This window comes from Dermacentor albipictus, chromosome 2 (genome assembly GCF_038994185.2).
Source record: "Dermacentor albipictus isolate Rhodes 1998 colony chromosome 2, USDA_Dalb.pri_finalv2, whole genome shotgun sequence".
Taxonomy (NCBI): domain Eukaryota; kingdom Metazoa; phylum Arthropoda; class Arachnida; order Ixodida; family Ixodidae; genus Dermacentor; species Dermacentor albipictus.
Genome location: NC_091822.1, coordinates 193302139 through 193320570, shown reverse-complemented (window position 1 = coordinate 193320570; position 18432 = coordinate 193302139). Strand labels below are relative to the sequence as shown.

Genomic DNA, 18432 nt, shown 5'->3' with positions numbered 1-18432 from the left:
GTGCTCACAAAAAATTAGTTTTCTGTATATGCTTATTACTAGTTTTTAATAACACATTTAATGACAGCTTACTAGTTTAATGACCGTTAACCCTTTTTGGACGAGTGTTGCCTTCAGGCAACATACAGAGAAAAAAATTTCTTGCTGAATTTCGGTATTGAGCATGAAGTTTCTGGCCAACTGTCTTTGGCCAACACTGAATGACAGGTAGCAAGTGTCATATGTTGGATTAGGGTAGGAACACAGGGCGAGGAAGAAGATGTTTGGCATGCAACTCCTGTCCTTTTGAAAGCACGATAAGAGGAGACAGAGTGATGCAAGATATCTAGCTGCAGTAGAATCCCACATTTGATGCAAAGCAAATCGATTGTATAGCTATGGTTCACATATGACAAGAGCTGTCTGTACAAATGTACAGTCACCCGCAAAAGTTTACGAGGCACGGGTTTAACGAAAAATGTGGATTTCTGCTCTGTTAAGGCGTAGCGCTTCTAATTTAATGGGTCACAGTGTAGTTCGCAAGAACTGCTACGGATCAAAGCTTCGCGGAAATTTGGCTCTTTCGCAAATCCCACATCTCGCAAGCTTTTGTGGGTGACTGTACAATTCCAAATGAAGGAATAGGTTGCTTAGGATGAAGCCAACTTCCAATTTTCTGCCTGATGTTCCCCCCCTATTGCTGAAAAAGCTTCTGCAAGATTTTTTTTTTTTTTCACCGATTGTGCTTATTCTCGATGTTTTACACGTTTAGATAGAAAATACAGTTTTTTCGGGTATTGATATGACTCATCCTTAAAGGGTTAAGCAACATCTCTACCTGAATATCATGGTTATAAACTAAGTTGCTGTTTTAGCTGGCTCGGTGATCATCAAGCTCAAAACATTAAGAAGGCAGATGCGGTGCCAGTTCCAAAAATAATGATGCTAAGGCCCTACACACTTAATGCCATCGTTTGTCGGGTGGCACAGTGTTAAGCTCTATCTCAAGCTGGAATGTCTTTTGGGAAATATTTGCCTTTTGGATGGAGACAGTGTGTGTGTGTGAGTATGTGTTTTTTTAAAAGTAGATATGCCTTGATATGTAATTTCTCTCTCTCCCTCTCTTGTGTATGTCTGGGTTTTATTGATTTGCATTCTATTTGCAAGCCTTCATGTGTGCTCTGAAAATGGCATTTTTAACTATTCTCTGCACTTTGCTTTTGTGAATTGCCTCTGAAAACCTGTGTTTTACGACACATTTTTTTTTTACACTTGAATTGAACTGGAGAGTTTCTAGTATTGCTTTCTTTCTTTGATTTCTTTTTCCCCTATTGACTGCCAAGTATGCTTCTCTGTGGGTGTGCAGGAGCAGTGACTGTTAAGGATGAATTGAGATTTTAAATCTTGTTAATGTAATGTAAAGCCAACTATGCTCAAGTATTTTTGTGCCAGCTGCAACACCTCAAGTTGTCTCTCTCTTTGGCCTATTGTTAACAGCTTTGTCAGAGATAGCACAGTAAGACAATAACGTACATTCTTGTTGAAGCCTATTTCAGCATTGCATAAAGTGCAGGTGTATTGTTAAAGCCAGTGTCATTCATCATCTCCAGTGATTGATTGGAAGTAAGGCAAACAATGACTTGTGTGCTGTCACAAAGGCTCAGAACAGCCACTGTTCAGCTGTGATACTTCCCTGTGCCTTGATTCTGACGTGCTGCGTATGAGTTACCAATCATATATGCACAGTTGTCATCAGCATTGATGCAGGCATGTCCAGTATTTGTCATGTGATGCATTGGCTCTTCTTCTAACTGTGGTGTGAGGCATGTTCTGTTATTACAACTACTGAGATCAATTTAAGTAATTGTTTGAATTGCTCAGATTTACTCTGCTAGAATGTGAGGCAGACTGCACGTAGCACTTGACAACTGACTGTCTCTACAAGGGCCTGTTAACTAGCTATTTCATGCAACCGGTTTAAGCTGACTCTTTTCAAGAATATCTAATGTGTAATTTCTTTTTTTTTTGACATCTTGACTGAGTTTCCGAGGTTGACTGAGATGCTTTAGCCTTTTTTACGTGCTTTTAATCTGATGAAAATAGATTTAGCATTGCAAATTGTCATTGTGAGGACATAGTGAAAAGAAAAAAATGGTCAGGTATGCAAGCAAAATGAAAAGCATTGCGACTCCATTTGTTACCTTTTTTTTTCTATTGCAAAAGAAGTTGCCAACGTGCTTGAACAAGTTGATTCATTGCTTTTAGTTATCACTTTGCTAGTACCCAAACATGGCGGCCACAATGATGCCGTTGCACCATATCATTTTCCCATAGATGAACGGTAGTACATTTTTGTGAAGTAGCCTAAGTACCCACCAAATAATTTTTTCCACAAGTGAACATGCGACTGTTCTTCAGGCGACTTGTGTGTGCTAGCCTCACATAGCTCTACACAGTGTAAGAAACCTGGAGGATATTACTGCATGCAGTGGTGATGAAAAGAACCCCTGATGTTTGTCTTGGTTGAAGCAAATGGCGCCAAATGGTCCAAACGCTCGCACTCAGCGATATCTGTGTCTTGAAGTGGAAACAGCATGTAAGCAGTACAGGAGATATGAAATAGAGTGAAACACAGTACAATAGCTTAGCGATGTATGAATAGCGATTTTTGGTACCGAATGAAATACGATTCGAATAGTGCCAGAAGTGAATCATATAGAATTGAATATTGAATAGTTTTTGAATAATGAATACCCATTATCAGAATAATTATAAAACAATGTTCACATCCCAGTGATTTCTTAAAAATGACTAATTTCTGTTATTACATAGCACATTATGAAGCATTGTTTATTAAAAGCACAGTTGGAGCAGGAGCAAGGAAGTAGTTTCTTTGAGTTTACATAATGCCCACAGGGGTGAAAATTGACCGTACTTTTGCTCTAATATGTTTATTTGGACAAAGGTGACATTCTTAAATATTTGATAAGTATTTGAGAAATATTTGGATTTATGTATAGTGAATATTCGATTCAAAGACTGAATCAAATAGGACACTATATTGACATGTTATTCGAAAGTTTCCAATATTTGCCCACCCATACAATAGATATACGAGAAGCGAGGAAACACGCAGATAGCCTTTTCAATCTCTTGTCCTGTGTCTGTGTTGTTCTCACCTTAGTTTATGTATTTGACGGCGTATACTCGCAGTGAAGAAGTTTAGGTTGTGTTTCTTGTTTCATTGTTCAATTAATTAATACTGGCCAGGCCTCCTTGCTTCTCCAATGCTCGACTGTCACGAATATACAGGCTTTTAAGCTTTTGTTTTGTGTGTTGTTATATGAAGCATAAGCAGTGAAAATATTTTTTTGTGCAAAACCATTGCAAGTAGAACCTCATGACTTCGTTTCCCATTCACTGTAGCAGTACATGTTCTACTGCCTTAAGTGCCAGAATGCTGTTGAAACCTGTGTCACTGTGTGGAATTGTTAATTTCTCACTGGGTCTTGTATTTTATGCTTGGAAGTGTAGTTTCACATTTGTAGTTTGGAGCATGATAAAAAAAAAAAAGTCTTCCCATACTAGGGCAGTGCAATGAAGAGTTTGCGGCTGATGTGAATTCTACATCATGTATGTCATAGGGCTTCAGTTATTTTAGTAGTTTGTGGATACATTTGGGGTCCTCTGGAGAGTGGGCAATCATTTTGATTCTAGCAATTACAATTTACCCATTTTCACACCTTTGCATGCAGTTGTCAGCCTGTCTTGTTGAGAAACATGGCATTGTGAGCAGTACCATTTGCAGAATGTCACAAAACATTGGACCCTGTACCACAGAGTTGAAGCACTAAATTGGCTTACATGTGCCAGTTATGCACGAGAATAGGGGGCCCTTCCTTTTTGCCATCGCAAAAAATCCAGCTAAACAATGTGCTGACTGTTGCTTGGCATTTTGGCTTGACTTGCTCAGGGTCTCATTGAAGCACTTGTCTGTTTCCCATTGTTTGAAATTAGCTTTTCATGAGGCCCCATGCCAGCATTTTTCTTTCATGCAATTTTCTGTGATTCCATTTGCCCACATGAGGCTAATGTGCAGTTAACAGTGGTGCCATTGTGCACATATATACCATGTTTGCTTACAATATCTAATGCCAAACTTGTGCATTAGCTGTGAGCATCATCGAGATGGAAGGCGGAAAAAGAGTTTCGTGTTCACGTCTTAGCAACTACCGTGCCAAGGGTGACTTTGCTATGACTTTCTGAGAAATGCATAAAGCAGAAATATTTATTGCGCAAGTGCCTTCCCCCCACTTGTTTTTTTTTTTTGGAGAGACTGGGTCTGCCATCTAGTCTTGTGAGTGTGCATTGTTCACCAGAATGAACTTTTTGAGGTGTTTTTCTTTTTCACCTTTGTACACGCAACAAACTGTGCATAAGAAATCACGAAACTCTTGCTGATTTCAGTGAAATAAAATTATACAGTTTTACGCCTGTTGCCTTAGTCTAAACCCTCACCATTGACTCTGCCTGAATGGTGCGATGGTGTTGACTTGCATCACAATCAATGCATCGCGTCCCCTATGCCTCTTTTTATTTTTTGCTTCTTTGTATTGTGATTAACAAAAAAATTGAGCCTCTCGTACCCCCTTATTTTTGTACATTTATCAAGAGCGAGACCGATTTTTTCTGTAATATGCATAATTTTCTTCCGGTTTCTTTTGCCGAGGTTCTTGTGTTATGTGCATTTCAAAAGATAATTTTTGGTGCATGAATTAGCTTCAATAAGCAGCCACAAAGATTGGCAAGCCAACTGCATCAATGAGGCTAGCATAAGTAGCCACTAAGATTGGATTGGCAAGCCAAAATTATGACATTCAGGCAAAATCATGAACTGCTTGTCATACAGTATTCATAATTGCTTAAATATTGACTGTGCATGCAGGCACCAGGGCTAGGATTCTTCTAGCAATATTGCCATGAGACTTCGTGATTCATTAATGGACGACTATAAGCTCTTGCATATCATGCCTTAAAGGGGCCCTGAAACACTTTTCTAATTAACCATAGAAAGGCATTGCTATTAAACTATGCCATCCTATGAATCATGCTGCAAAAATTTTGCTAATTTAACTATGAGTGGAATTCTCGCAGCGATACCCGGCTTTTTCGTCTTCATTAGCGTGCTGGGAGCTACACAGCACAGAAGCCAAGAGGGTAAAGCCCCTGCCAAAAGTTGAGTGTTGCGCCGGCGCAATGAGGGCATAAGTGTGATCTAAGGACCATGGCATTCTAAGGACCATAGCATAACGGTGCCTAGATAGCAGCATTGCCTGGCTTGGTCATAGAATAAAAAACCAACTTGGCTTGGTATCAAGGCACCTGGCTCGTCTAGGCACCCCGAGGCGGCCACGGTAGACTATGCGACACAGCATGCCGCTGTGATCCATTGGAGGTCACGTGCATCAGACACAGCTACGTGCAGTGCAAAGATGAAATTATTTTCCTGCCTTTTCAAGAACGCAAATATATTTTTCACTTATTTAACTAAAAATTGGCAATTATGCATTACTGCAAATGTTGTGCGATCACGAAATCAGCCAACAGCGTTGTTGACGAACTGCTTTTGATGACTCTGTATGACGTTGCAGATGCGAGAGCAAGCGACTGTTCATTGCTTTTGGCACAAGAGTGTAAATTACTGGCTGCATGCAGTGAAATAATAATTGGCTCACATGCTCACAGGAGCCTTGTAAATGGCAACATCTTTCTTTTTGCTATTTTCAAAAATGTTTCAAGGCCCCTTAAAGTTTTAACCGTTGCCATGCTGCAGATTGAGATTTATCTTCTGAAGAGCCACCAACCTGCTTCAGCAGTTCATGGACACATTGCTAGGAGTTTTTAGCATTTAATGTACTCTTTTCCACAGTACTTTCTTTTTGTTAATGTGATTGCAGTGTGTAAGAACTAAGCCAAAGTTTCAAAAAAGATTACGAAGTGTTGGTCGAGCGACATCTTCAAAAAGCAGTGCTAGACAGGACCAGAGGAAGATAGCCACAGCAGTGCCCGTATTCAAATTTTTTTGTCTTGCAGCTAATAGTTCTCTTGGGATGTTAAAAGAGTATTCAACCTTTTTCTTACCTGATCTGTTTCAGCAGTTCTTCGCAGCAGAGCCAAAACTATGAGGCTACTAGTGCGTATTCTTACGCAGGGAAATTTAGTGCCATAGTTCAGAACCTGCAGCTTGACTAAATGGTCTTGACAAGTGATCTTGTTGCCAGGCGTTTTCTTAAAAGCTTCTCTGCAGGTTGCAGCTGTGGCTTCCTGCACTATTTTACTTTGTTTTTTATTAAAATATTTGCTAAGGCTCTATGATACTAAAAACATTTTCCCACTTGTTCGAGTTTTACGTGCAAAGATAAAAAGAAATTAATGCAAAGCTGCCGCACGTATATTAATTTGCATTTAAAAAGTGTCAAGCAATTGTTTCGACATTGGCAAAATTCATGTGTAGTCGACACAGCCACCGCACTGTGGAGGGCACCCTGCTGGGTAATGCTTTGTCCTTCGCGAAAATGGTGTCCGCAGACTTGCCCTGTGCGGTACTGTTCCAAGCTATGCTTTTGCACTAAAGGAACGAAGCAGCTGGCATTGAATGCATTTGGAACAGTGCAGAAAGAATATGGGAAAAGTGCAAGCACAAACTCTGTAATTAAATATAACATCTGCACTTAAAAATCAGCGAGTGCGTTCTGTACAAGTGGATGTTACAAGAGGGTTGAGAGATGACTGCACCATCTCGTGCGATGTAGGGTGGCTTGACACCAAGCGGGTGCTACTTCGAGACACCGCAGTGCGATATTTCTTGATGGATGGGCGCTTCTTTTAAATACTCTGTAACCCTCCTTCTCCTCGATCTGTACTTGAATGGGCATGCTTTATTGATGTCGGAGCAAAATTCACCGCTCTTATCACAACAGCTGATCTCTCTGGGCAATTGTTGAGTCTGCGTAGATGCTGCCGCCTCCTACACTGCAGCAGTTGCCACTAGCAGACAAGGTGCGGAAGAGCACCTTTAAGAAGGGTTCACTCTTGTGTAGTTTCCTACGCACCCTCTTAATTAGTCTAGGAGGCCCATAGAGAATTCCTCAGTGATGAGAGGAACTACTGAAAGAGAGTCTATAGTGCTTTCTTCCCCTGCAGATGTGAGCCTCATTATAACGAAGTCACACCGGCCAAGAGAATACCTTCGTTATATCCGATTAAGCATACATGTGGTGATATCAGTGAAAATAAATTGTAATGATGTCTATGCGAAAGAAATGCAAGCAGAGTGCATCTGACAGGCCAGTAAAGGGTCTCCTGTGGATTCAGACGACATCTTGCTGTGCCGACAGAAGGCACTGTAACAATAAATTACATTCACACACACTGCACTGTCAATACACACCAGTGTGATCGGTGTCATCATGCGAGCTCGGCATGTTTGCTTGCCGAGTGCACTGTAACTAAGCTAAACTGCAGGCCAAGATGTGCATGCAGCCTAGTCTTTTTGGACACTGAGGAGACCGCACGTGGGTCCTCCACTATGGCCATCGGTTGAGCCTGCACATCTTGCTTCCCGCTCAATTGCCGATGAAGTCAACGTGTGTGAACATATTGGCAGCGAACTTCCTGCAACAGCTTGGCACCAGCCGCACTGCTTACTCCCGCTAAGCCTAACCAGCGTTGCTTCATCGGCAACCAAGGTTGTGGTTTTGTGCCAGTCGATATGGTGGCGACTTTGTTAATGGCCGCCACGTTTGCTGCATTGCATGCAAAATTCATGCCCGAAACACCATGCAGCAATCAAAATTTCAGTAAAACCAGTTTTATGTTGGTGCTAGGTGGCAGTGCCGCAGGAATCGCACGTCGAAAAAACTCTGGCATGTGAAAAATCGGTTAGCGACTGTATTTGACATCTTTAATGCAATAACGTCAAGAGCTCCATTCCGCAGAAAATCCAGCGTCGGATATTGCTTTGAAAAAAAGAATTTCTAACCAAATTTTGAACCACGCATACCCAACCACTCTACTACTGCCAAGGTTGCTCATACCTTGTTTTTCACTCTTTACAAAGTTATTTCTCAGAATTTTGAAAACGGCAGCCCAGAAATGTAATGGAAAAAAAAAAAACAGCGCATCTTTTATGTTAGCTCTTCTCAGACTGAAATATTAAAAGTGCGAAACAATAACAGGATATCCACCCAGGCAAGAGGCTGCATTTCTACCAGAAAGCTTGCCTTCGTGCATAGCGTTTGCTGCCAGCGTTTCCCGGTAAACGTTACGGTTACATAAGCTGCATTTGCCAGGAAGCATGACAAACAGTTGGTGGGTCTTTGTATGTTATCGCATTTCACTCTTAAGCGAAGCTTAAGCATACTCCAATTTTTAATATCAGAATATATATTTTGAAGCACGCACAAACAAAAATTTGCTTTGCTATAGCCAATATCAGGTTGCATTCTGCATTTTTGGTTTCTTGATAGCAGGATAGAATGCGCCAATAAACTAAAGCATGACAAACCGAATTATATTTTTACTTCGTTATATCGAGGTTTGGCTGTACTGATAGAGAGGCCACTGGTGGTAAAACTTACTTGCCAACAATTTAGCTGTAGGAAAATTTTCACTATCGACGACAACTTTCTACGGAAACAGTGGAAATTTCTAGTGGAGCAAGTCTCCTAAAAATTTAATTTTGGTCATTTCTTTTGGCAGAAAATGAGTATAACCTGCTACAATCACATTTTGTACTGCTTCTTTTTTTTTCACCACAATATGAACACCCAAGAGAAACAGTAAAACAGCACAATTTTCAACATTTCCTTTACTTCATGATGCATACACTGCTCCCACAAGTGGGACATTGGCCTTGTACATAAAAATGGGATGTAGGCAAGATTCTATATTTCCACTGACAAATGTAGCTCTACTGATTGCTGCTAAGGGCCTCACTTCTCCCTCCCTCCTTCATTTTTTTTTACAGCATACATCGAAAAGGTTACACTTCAATTTACTAGTACATTCTTGCGTTATTTTCACGCTTTAAAACATTTTATTCACATGATATTCAAGAATTGAGATACTTGACAGATTGGCTAAGTGTACAGGTGCTATAAACACATATGTACAGCTGCTATAAACACATAAGCACATATGTACAGCTGCTATAAACACATACAAGTGACTATACAAGATTTCGATATTGTGGTTACGTAGGCGATGGCCAAAAACATTGCAATTAAATTCTTTCTCACACAGAAGATCTTTGGACATGAGCTGCGTTATCATATAAGTGGTTACGAAGCAGAAAAGAGATTGACCACCTGCAGAGGGTATTGCAGCACTTCAAACCATTTGCTGCTCCCTTTCTGGAACTCTAAAATGTTAAAGGCTCTGGCAATGAATAATAAAAATACGAGAACACAAATAGGACAGCAGTGACCATAGTGCAATCACTGCAAATAGAGTGATAGAGGCTGCAAAAATGCAAATCTGTAAAATAAATCGTGTAGCAAAGCATGTTGTGAAGATGGGATGGACCTTTGGCAAAAGAAAGTTTGTGCATCACAGAAGTTTGAGAAAAACATTTTTTTTTTGTTAAGCACTTGTCCTGTGATTGCTCACTGGCATTCACACTCATGCTCACAGGCCCTCACCTGCGCTCTTGTCTACATACACTTGCCAGCACTCGCTCGCACCTCGAAAATCGGTGCGTGTGCGCACCAAGCCTAGTAACGAGAGGTGGGCTCAGTAGAATGGATATCTTCATAATCTTGTGGCCTATCCCGTGCAAGTTGTTACTGCTATTTGCATGCCTCATGGGGAAATAAGTGTTTGATGTTTCCCTTTGTGTGTCCATTTGACACTACCAACAAATATTGTTATGTTGTAACCATGGGCAGTTCAACTCTACGGGGGATAATGGGAAAAGAAAAAAAAAGTTTTGGTGTAATGTTGGATATGATGACTGCTTCAAGCCTGCATGTCATCTTGGTTTCGTGTCGTCTCGGCTGACATTTTCTGTGCAGGTGCAAGGCTTAAAAAAAAAAAACCTTTACCAATCTTATGTTAACATATTGCATAGAGTATACGGTACTCAAATCAAAATCTAGACACAGAATACCTGCTGTGCACTCAAAAATGCTTTTGTGGCTACATCTGCAACAAACTTGCAGAGTTACTTCCCTAATGCTTCATTGCATATATTGTCACATGCCCGGTTTTAAAACACTTGTAGTAGCAAATACGCCAGGTATTTAGTCGTGACCTCAGTAAGGAAAAAGCTTGACAGCAGATGTAACTGGGTAAAATGAGCTTACTAAATTGTCCTGCTTGCACCCAAAATCTTCAACTGGTACTCTTACAACAATATTCATTCACTGACACAAAAGCATGACTAAGAAGGTAAATGTTTTGCTTTTATGCAGACCTGTAGCAAAGGTCAATATTTATATATACTCTGATAAAGTAGGAAAAAGAAAACTGCCTAGAGCATGGCAGACAAGATGTTTACCTTTTATTAAGTGTTTAGGTTAAGGGGAAAATTGAATTCAATTTCAATTCTGGCGTTTTACATGCCAAAACCACAATTTGATTATGAGGCACGCTCTAGTGGGGGGTCTCTGGGTTTTGATAACTAGGGAATTTTTAATGTGCCACCAATGCAATGGACATCAGTGTTTTTACATTTTGCCCCCATCGAAATGTGGCCACTGTGGCTGCGATTTGATCCCGCGACTTCGTGCTTAACAGCACAACACCATAGCTGCTAAGCCACTGTGGCAGGTTAAAGGTAAAACTACCTAAAGCTGATTAACAAAACAAGCTGGAGGTAAACAGCCTCAATGCAGGACAATTCAAGAGTGTTAAAAAAGTATTCATTCACCTAAACAACTGACTGCAACCACGCAGAAGGCTGACCTCAATTTGCTTTTCATAGATCAAATACTTGAAATTCCAGGGATAGGCCCGCAGTTACATAAGGCTGCCTGGGGCACAGCTTTTATGCTGTTTGAGATAATTAATGCTTGGAGCCACACAATATTAAAGAAAGAATTATCAATGTTACAAATTTATCTCTGGCAGTGCAATAACTTTTTGCAGTGCTCAGAACTGCTGGATTTACTTCTCTCCCTTTGTAACTTTGCAAATGAGGAGTGCTACACCCACTGCACTGCAGGCCAAGAAAGCATCATCCAAACTTATATGTAATTTGCACAAATTATTTTCATTAAAGCTATAACTTGCGAAGCAGAAACCATCACTCTCTCTTGACATGGTATATGAAACCATAGCTTGGGGGCCATTATTTGGCTGACATGAACCATAGTGGCTCACTCTACCTCTGGATTTCAGTTTTTCAAGTTACAAAGATAGGACATAGTTGACAAACAGTTTTCTTGTGAGTTGCTGATCAGATGCACCAGCTAGCAAATCTACTTCCTATTGTCTTTGAAATTGTAATATCTGGAAATTTTCTATTGAGCCCTATGATAAGATACTATTGAGCTTCAGAACCTGGGATTTCAAAGTGGTACTATCAATTATTCAGGCCAAGGCAGAGAGAAGTGCAGTGTAACACTAAAAAGGCATGTATCACTTGTGCCTACAGACTTGATTTTAACAGTTTTTGGCCTGCAGTGTAGATGACAGCAATAAATACTGCTTGCCCTGCCATGGTAGGTATGGTCATAGCTATGAGACTTTTAAATCAGAAAAATTAACTTCACATTTGTACTTAAGGTTTGAAAGAAAGAAAATGCAGTCATGTCCAAAGCGAACTGATGCTGTAAGATCTGCTACCAAAGTAGTTCAATTGTCAACCGTTACAGGAAAGCGCCACTGGAGAAGGCCATCCCTTGCGCAAGTCGGAGACAAGTTCAAGCCTGTGTTACCCACCGCCAAGGAGCCTGCCCTGCAAAACACTGCAAGGTGGTGCCAAAAAGGACAATGTGCCCTATGGTGACCACTGTAGAAGTGGCAATGGCAAGGTGATGATGTTTCTGCAGAATATGAATCGTGCTTGGAATAATCTCGTTGCCAGGCCGCTGATGCGCAGCCGAGAAAGTGGCACAAGGTCCCAACTAAGTTTACCCACAAATGCTTCATAAGGACAAGACTTTCTTAGGCAGCAAGGGTCCCCCAAGTAGTTGCAGCATCCTTGTTTCTCAACCCAGTGCAGTAAAGTGTGACACTGGAAGTTTGTGCAACAAACCTTACATAAAGTAACCTCTTTCAATGACTGTCTCATGATATTGCATGCGACACTAACTGCCACACAACAATAGATATAGAAAGCTAACTATAAGTCAAATGCGAAGTACTCATATTGTGAATATAGCACAAATTCACTAATCTGGCACTTAGCACAAGAACACGCAAATCCCGAAGGCATTCCTTTAACAACTTACGACCAATCACACATTCTAAAATGGATAGCACAAACGAAGACATGCACAATAGTCTTATTCATGTCTTTATTTACACTACTCATTTTAGAAGCTAGGCACCAGCTAGACAACATTATGCTCCGACTACTTCATGGGACTTGGGGCTATGACAGAGACTGGAACACAGTTCATTGAGGCAATTTTTACCACCCGATGTTCTTTAATGTGCACCCAAAGCAGGGTGCAAAAGCATTTTTGCATATACACCCATATAGTGGCCTTTGCAGTTAGGCACTGAACCCACGACCTTATTGCCAGCAGCACAGCCACCGAGCCACCATAAGCACTACACTGTGCTCTACTCAATCGCACTTGCTCATTATGTCCCAATCTTGCCATATGCAGATTCATGCTTACGTCAAGCTTGCAAGTTAAGTAGTTGCAAGCTTCAAGCTTTACTAGCAAGTAGGGGTGTGCGAATAGTGATTTTTGAGACGAAATCGAATAGTGACAAGAACTAATCGAATTGAATAGTTTTTGAATAATGAAAAACTGTTATCACAGTAATTATAAAATGTTGTTCACATTCTAGTATTCTTAATATTAGAAAGTTTCTGTCATTACACAGTATGTTTTGAAGCATTTATTCAGAAATGCTGAGAATTGTCTACAAATGCGTAAGCATTACTTGGATCCGCTGTCACTTTTTGATTTTGTTTCCCAAATATCAGTGGCCCACCCACAAATTGCAATTAGCCGACCCCCCATATTTCAATTTGGCCAACCCCCAAATTTCAATGTGGCCTACCTCAAAATTTCAAGTTGATTCACCCCGAAATGTAAGTTGGTCCACCGCCAAACCTAAGTTGGCCGACCCCCCAATAAAGTTTGGCCAGACCCAAATTTGAAGTTGGCCCACCCTCGAACGTTAGTTGGCCCACCCCTAACATAGGCACCCCCTTGCATTTTCTATGGAGCCCTACGTATCCCCCGGTTAATCAGTCACTTTTCGCGTTACGGACATGATTTTGTGAACAGAATTCTATCAGTTCTTTTGGGTTTCAATTATTCTTTATCGCTCATAAAGCTACTGATCATCTATATTTACACTACTATAACGATTAAATGCCCTAACTTTTCAAATTATGCATTTTTGTGTAGATACAAGGCATTACACTATTCACATGACAGATAGATTTTTGCTGGGTTACTTGCCAAAGAATACTCACGTATTAAAACACAAATGGAGAATTATGAGCAAACAAGTAGTTTCTTCGCATGCACATGATTTTTCAGAGAGTGCGAATGATCGCCGTATAGCCTTTAATGTATGGCTATCTACGAGATGTAGCCTGCCCATTATGCAAGTTCTCACATTTTATGTCTATACTATCCCTGTGGGGGTGACAATTTACCAAACTTTTGCTCCAATATTATGTTTAAGTGAGCACAGTTGACATTGCAAAATATTCTAAAATTATTTAAAGAATATCCACTTTTACGTATAGTGACTATTTGATTCCAAGACCAAATCGAATAAGACACTATTCAATTCATTATTCGAAACTTTTGAATATTCTCACGCTCCTACTAGCAAGTGACTCTGAATATTAAGCACCTTGCCATCAAGAATACTGACACAATTTTTTTTAATTTGCTTCGCATTAATATTCACACTGATGCCATTTATAGGATACTTGTTCCACATTCCGAAAAGTTTAAAGAAACAACTTGTAATTTTTTTATATCAAGAGAATACAGTAATCACAATAATGATTACCAAAGAACATAATAATAAGAGGGGAAAAAAAAAAGAAAGGCAACATAGCCACTCTGAAAAGGCATAGTTGCTTTCATTGTACAGGGAATGAAGCTTAGAAAGGTTGGAAGTTTGACCAACAGTGCTTTTTATAAACCAACTATCCTAGCCCAACTATGCTCCCGCTAAACAAGCATGAGATAAGGACATCATGTAACGTTTCACAAGCTACATTCAAGGTATGGTGCACAAACACGATGATGAGACAACAGATGACTAAAGCCTACAAAATGTGGGCTGCAACTTCCAGCAAAATGTGTGCTTTTCTTTGTTCCTGATGAAGTTTTATTACTTAGTTTTGAGTCATCACCCTTGGGAAAACACAGCAAGCCCTATGTCTGAGGGTCTTGAAATTTGCGGAGGTAAATACTATTTTCAAATCTTTGTATCCTGTGAAACATCACTGCTGCCACTTTGGCCCAAGTACACAAAATCAACGAGGTGCTTTAGATCAAATTTCAAAGATTCAAGAAATATGAGGAAGGTTATGGCAACACTGGTGTCTTGTTGCATAATCTCCTGGTATAGTAGCAGGTGCACGGCATGACCTCACATGAGGGACAATACTCAGACAGAAATGTGCAACATGAGAATTGGACTAGTCGTTTAACACAAACACAGATGATACGAGAAATGTGGGGAAGTAACAAGACCCTTTAGCATAATAACAGCCTTAAAGAGACACAAAGGCAAATACTAAGTCGGTATGGACTGTTAAAATACCATTCCAGAAAGCTCGCAGCACTTGTTTCATGCTAAGAAAAGACTCAGTCTGCAAGAAAATTGCATCTGAAGGGTTCGCATAGCTTTTGAGCAATTCAAATTGCGCGCCCCCAAGCGGTGAGTGGTGACTTTGCATATGCCATCACAGCCCTTTGCTGTCGTCGCCGAGCAAACCGGCACCGAACAGAGGGCGGTATGGTTTTCTGAACAAAGCGCAACTGCACGGCCATGGAGAAACTTGGATTTACCACTGCAGCTGTTTTTGGTCAAGTGGCTTGGACTCTTTGGGAATCCTGCGACATCACATGGACGTGGCATTCTCTACTACTTGCAGTTTGTGCGAGTTTCGCGAGCCAGCAAAACCAGTGCAGCACTATGTGATAATGAAATTACGGAAACGCGAAAGTGCGGCCAGCACAGAATGAAGAAAACGAAGCCTTTCGATCATCTGTTGAGGGTGATGTCAATGAGTTCTTTTTCTAAAAATCAAGTAGAACTGGGCAAGAAGCATTTTCTTTTGCCTTATAATGCAATACAATGACCTTTCTAGTATGACTGGTTGAGTACTTGCGACAAAATGAGTATTCCCTTCGTCATCGGGGTAGAACTTGAATGTCCCGCGTAGTCTCTAATTGTGTCCTGCATTTACCCCAACTTCTCGATTATTAAAGCTCTGTTCGCGACAATACATATGCCTTAGACGTTCTCAAGCACTGATCTGTCACATTAGCTTGACCTAATATTTGCCATTAGTGTCCCTTTAAAGGTGGAAATATTATACATAGCTTAAAAGAGCTGCTTGCACAACTCATAATAATAATGACTTTACATGTATTTTTGAACACCACACACAGTACTGCACAAATATGAGAGGCTATTTACACTGAAATCTTGCCCTTTGGGCAGTGACCAATGTTGAACCAGTTCACAACTCATGGCCACCAATTGGCAAGTCCCTTATGTACAAGATATGTTACAACTAGATCTAACATTTGTGACATGACAATAAAGGTACTGTGTAGTACTTGTAAGGGAATAATCTTTGTTCTTTCTACCCAAATAAAGTGGCACACATTAGTTCCACTAGCTGGCATGAGTGGTAACAATATGACACCAGTGACAAAAGCAAAAGTTTATGAAGCATTTCTTACAAACTATGTATGTAATATGAAGATGCAACCAGAGCAGAACAAAATGCCACAGAAGAAGCTGTATGGCTGAGCAGCTACAAGAGAGCACACATTTTAGGCTTAAGAGGAAGCTTTTGCTCGGGTGCTCCTATCTAAATGCATGTAAAAGGAGAATTCGTTTTTCTTGGCAACCACTGCACCAAATTTGGCGAGGTTTGTTGCATTTAACTCTTTCCAGCAAGGTTGTTACCTCAGATGACCACCTTCTCATTATTTTTCTTCAGCACCCCACAGTGGTAAAATTCATAACCAATAGTGCCGGTTTCTTTCGCTACTTTCTTGCTGTTCATACCAGGTGGAGCCACCTCCTTGGTTATATTGCCTTTTTGTTTGTTTACATGCAGCAATTGAAATGCAGCCACACGGGATTGATCTCAAGCTTTTTTACAAACCTCAAGGTGAGTACACATATTATAGCGTTAATAATTATATAATTTATAGCTTGCATGTACAGAAGAGCTGCTGTACAATTGACACAGAGCGTCAGGGCCTAATTGTGCTGTGGATGAGCATTACGATGGTGGTCACCTGAGGTGACCACCATGCCTGAAGGGTCATGTTGCATAATTTTGCTTTCCCTTGCAGAAACCCAGTTTGAAGACATTCCATCGGATCCTGACAGCTATGCTGGCGGTGAGGTGTACAATGACAGTGACAACGAGTGGGAGCCGAGTACTATTGCTAAAAGTCAGCATACCAGTGCCACAAAGGAAGCCCGTGTTCATGCCGTGCGTGATTCATCGGACTTGGAAAGTGAAGAAGAAACGTTGCACACTCCTGGCACAGTCCCTATATGGAGTCAGAGCTACAGGGTATCTCTGCCCCTTTCTTTTATGTGCCAAACTGGTGTCCCTGAACGCATTCATGACCTTGAAGTGAACACTCCTTTCGAAGTGTTTTGCATTTTGTGGAGAGACTCGTTCACAGAATCGCTAGCATTTCAGACAAATCTGTATGCTCAGCAAGAAAGCAAGCCGTACAAGCCAACCATAGCGAAAGAGTTGCGCACATTTTTAGGAATAAATCTTTTGATGGGCATCAAAAGATCCCCGAGTTATCAAAACCACTGGTCCAGACCGTCATGACTTGTTCATATCAAACCTGATGACCGTGAATCGGTTTGGATGGTTGCTATCCTATCTCCATATAAATGACAATAATCTGCAACCGAGCAGGGGAGATCCGCGCTTTGACAAGCAGTATAAAGTGCGACCACTCGTGAATGAACTGTCGGCGACATTTGCTGCCAGCTATTTGCCAATTGCATTTTTGGCAATTGACGAGTCGATGATAAAATTCAAGGGGAGAAGCTCGCTCAAGCAATACATGTCGAAAAAGCCCGTGAAACGAGGGTACAAGGTATGGATGCTGTGTGCCAATAATGGCTGCAATCTCAAGTTCGACATTTACACTGGAAAGTCGGACAATGGTGTGCAGTGTGAGTTGGGTGTCAGGGTTGTAAAAAGCCTTACTGAAGATTGTGCTGGCAGGCACCACCGTGTGTTTTTCGACAAATACTTCATCAGCTACCCACTCCTCAAGGAGTTGAGAGATGCCACCATATATTCATGTGGAATGGTCAGTGCCAACCGAAAACACCTACCGCTGCTGCAGGCGGATAAAACAATGGAAAGAGGCGACACAGACTGGTCTGTTAGTGATGACGGTTTGGCGTGCCTGAAGTGGAAGGACAAGCGAACCGTGCACATGCTGTAAAACTACCACGATCCTACACTTCAGTCTCAGGTAGAAAGAAAAAAACAAGGATGGAACGCTCACAAAGGTAGCCTGCCCAGATGCGCTACAAGACTACAATCAAAACATGAATTTTGTTGACAAATTCGACCAACGAAAGAACCAAGATCAGATTGATTGGAAATAAAAAAAATGGTGGCACCGAATTTTTTTCCATTTCCTTGACGGCTGCATCGTGAACGCCTTCCTAATATACACTGAACTGGAAGGGGTTCAGAAGATGAGGTTGAATGACTTTAGAAGAGATATAATCTGTACATTGACCACGAAAGCATAAGTCTGTTCCCCAAAAGGAAGACAATCAAGCAGCCATATAGTAGAAATAAAGAGGTGGAAGCCATATGTAGCTCCAGTTGTCCATGCCGCAGAATCAGAGCACCAACCCAAGAGGTGCACGCCGAGGCAGTGTACAAAATGCAGCACAAAAGCAAACACATCAAGGACGACATGGATGTGTGATACGTGCAACATTCCTCTCTGTCTAAGAGAGGACACAAATGTTTTGCCGAGTTTCACAGAAAGTGAACGGAGA

General features: G+C 41.0%; 2 protein-coding genes across 4 annotated transcripts in view; one reads left to right on the top strand and one right to left on the bottom strand.

Annotated features, from left to right (window-relative positions):
* Positions 1-12262, top strand: part of coro (protein coronin) — a 40209-nt gene extending 27947 nt beyond the window's left edge. For all 3 annotated transcript variants that reach the window (XM_065427468.1, XM_065427465.2, XM_065427467.2), the window contains exon 12: positions 11856-12262. In XM_065427468.1, the coding sequence (XP_065283540.1) occupies positions 11856-12134 (279 nt within the window). In that variant the 3' untranslated portion in view covers positions 12135-12262. The remainder of the gene's footprint in view (positions 1-11855) is intronic.
* Positions 12263-12403: 141 nt separating this feature from the next.
* The window catches only part of LOC135898505 (uncharacterized), a 50304-nt gene continuing 44275 nt past the window's right edge, over positions 12404-18432 (bottom strand). The window contains exon 6 of the mRNA XM_065427463.1: positions 12404-15248. The gene's annotated coding sequence lies outside the window, so the exon portion shown is untranslated. The remainder of the gene's footprint in view (positions 15249-18432) is intronic.